Here is a 1,896-nt window from a genome sequence, read left to right on the forward strand (position 1 = left end):
CAGCCCAGCCCAGCCCGGGACCCTCCGAGGGGCTCACCGGCTGCGCGTCCGGCGGGCGCCGCTCCTGGGCGTCGGGGCTGCGGCTGCGGACGGCTCGGAGCGTCACCGCCGCCGCCGCCGCCGCCTCGCCCTCGCCCGGCAGCAGGAGGCGCCGGGAGCGGCTCAGCATCCGGACCCGCCGCGCCTCCGGGAAGGGGACGCGGGCAGCGGAGGAGGCGGCGCCGCTTCCCCCGAAGGAGCCTCCGAGCCCGGCGCGCCCTGCCCGCCTCTGGCCCTCGAAGGCGGCGGGGTCCCGCGGAGCTCGGAGCCTTCCCGGGAATCAGGGCGACGCTGGATGGGCGGCTGGCGGGGCTCCTGGGCGTCGCTCCGTAACGGGAAGCCGGCGCCGAGGAGGTCAGAGGCCGGATGAAGCCGCGCCGCGCCAAAGCCCGGAACTGGATCCGGCTGAAAGCCGAGACGCGGCCGCCCGAAGGGTCGGACCGGCTACTCGGAGGTTTTCCTGCCCGGCCGGTGAAGGAGGCGCGGGGGGAAGGGACGGAACAAGGCGGGAGAGACAGCCGGCAGTTCCTGTCCGCGGTTGGAGGGGATGATGGGCGCTGTAGTCCCAACGCTGGAGGGGGAAAGGGGGGTGTCCGATCCTGCACCCCAAGTCGGGAAAGAGCTCAAGGAAGGTGGGGGGGGCAGGCAGAATGTCGTGGCAGCCCCCCTCCCCTCCGATGCCGCCTCTCCCTTCCTTGGCTTCCAGCAGCTGCAAGCAAGCTTTTTAAGGATGATCTCATTTGAATCCTGGTTAGTTGTGCCAACACAGCCAGTGCCAGCGCCAAGGCCTGCGGCACGGGCAAGAGTCCCACTGGTGCGGTCTGCCCCCTCCCCCCATGTAACTACCGCAAGGAGCTGCTCAGTCCATCAGGAACCGGAGAACAGCGGGCGACCACGTCACCCAGTATCCCCATCCGGTTGGACTACAGCAGCCCTCATCCCCAGCCAGGACCACCTGGACCACACCTGGGTATTTAACGCCCGCCCCCTTTGGGCCACCTCCAGGTCTTTGGCGGTCCCTGTCCGGTCCCCACCAGGTCAGTCGGGAATTAGAAATCGAATGTAAATAAATACACACCGTGCACAAAACACACAGCCGAGTTGCTTTCAGCTTGAAAGTGGCCCTTTTTGTGTGTGTGTATCTACGCACCGTCACAATCCTCTTGGTTCGGCCCTCCATAGCAGCCAGAGACACTCAAGCGGCCCCCTTGGGGAGAACGAATGGCCCACCCCCAACCACTGCGCAGCCCTGCGCTCTCCACCCTGGACGGGAGACCACCTGGAAAGCCCAGGGCCCGCCCCCTTCCGTCCTGTGTGTGTGGGGGGGATTTCGACACAGGTACAGCCACTGGACTCCCAGCTCTGCCCCCCCCCCCCAAGGAGACCACGGAGAGAGACCTGGGTGGGAAACATTTTATTCGCACGGAGGTTTCACTTCTTCTTGGAGACGCCCACCGTCCGGCCCCGGCGTCCGGTGGTCTTGGTGTGCTGCCCGCGGACACGGAGGCTGGGGAGGGAGGGAGGGAGGGAGGGGGGAAAGGACAGGGGAGCGATGAGGAGGGGGGCCGATAAAGGAAGGGGTCCCCCGAGGCCATCCACTCCACCCACTCCCTCCAGGAAGCCCAGAGAGGACTGGGGGGCTCTCCTTGCCCCCCACCCACCCGCCCGCCCGCTCACTCACCCCCAGAAGTGGCGCAGGCCCCGGTGGGCCCGGATCTTCTTCAGGCGCTCCAAATCCTCGCGCAGCTTGTTGTCCAGACCATTGGCCAAGACCTGTGGGGGGGGGAAAGGAGGGCTCAGCAAAGCCCCCCCCAAAGAGACCCCCACTCCAGACGCCCCCCCAGCCTGGGAACTCCA

At 67.6% G+C, this 1,896-nt stretch overlaps 1 protein-coding gene across 1 annotated transcript; it reads right to left on the reverse strand.

Annotated features, from left to right (window-relative positions):
- Positions 1-1,438: 1,438 nt before the first annotated feature.
- Positions 1,439-1,812, reverse strand: LOC107302095 (40S ribosomal protein S18; the record flags this gene model as incomplete). The annotated part of the gene is given in 2 exon segments (XM_015831218.1): positions 1,439-1,546; positions 1,721-1,812. Coding segments are annotated over 2 exon segments (168 nt in total), but the record flags the coding sequence as incomplete, so codon positions are not given.
- Positions 1,813-1,896: the final 84 nt, after the last annotated feature.

Source organism: Protobothrops mucrosquamatus, unplaced genomic scaffold, assembly GCF_001527695.2.
Source record: "Protobothrops mucrosquamatus isolate PMUCROS unplaced genomic scaffold, P.Mucros_1.0 scaffold26131, whole genome shotgun sequence".
Lineage (NCBI taxonomy): Eukaryota > Metazoa > Chordata > Lepidosauria > Squamata > Viperidae > Protobothrops > Protobothrops mucrosquamatus.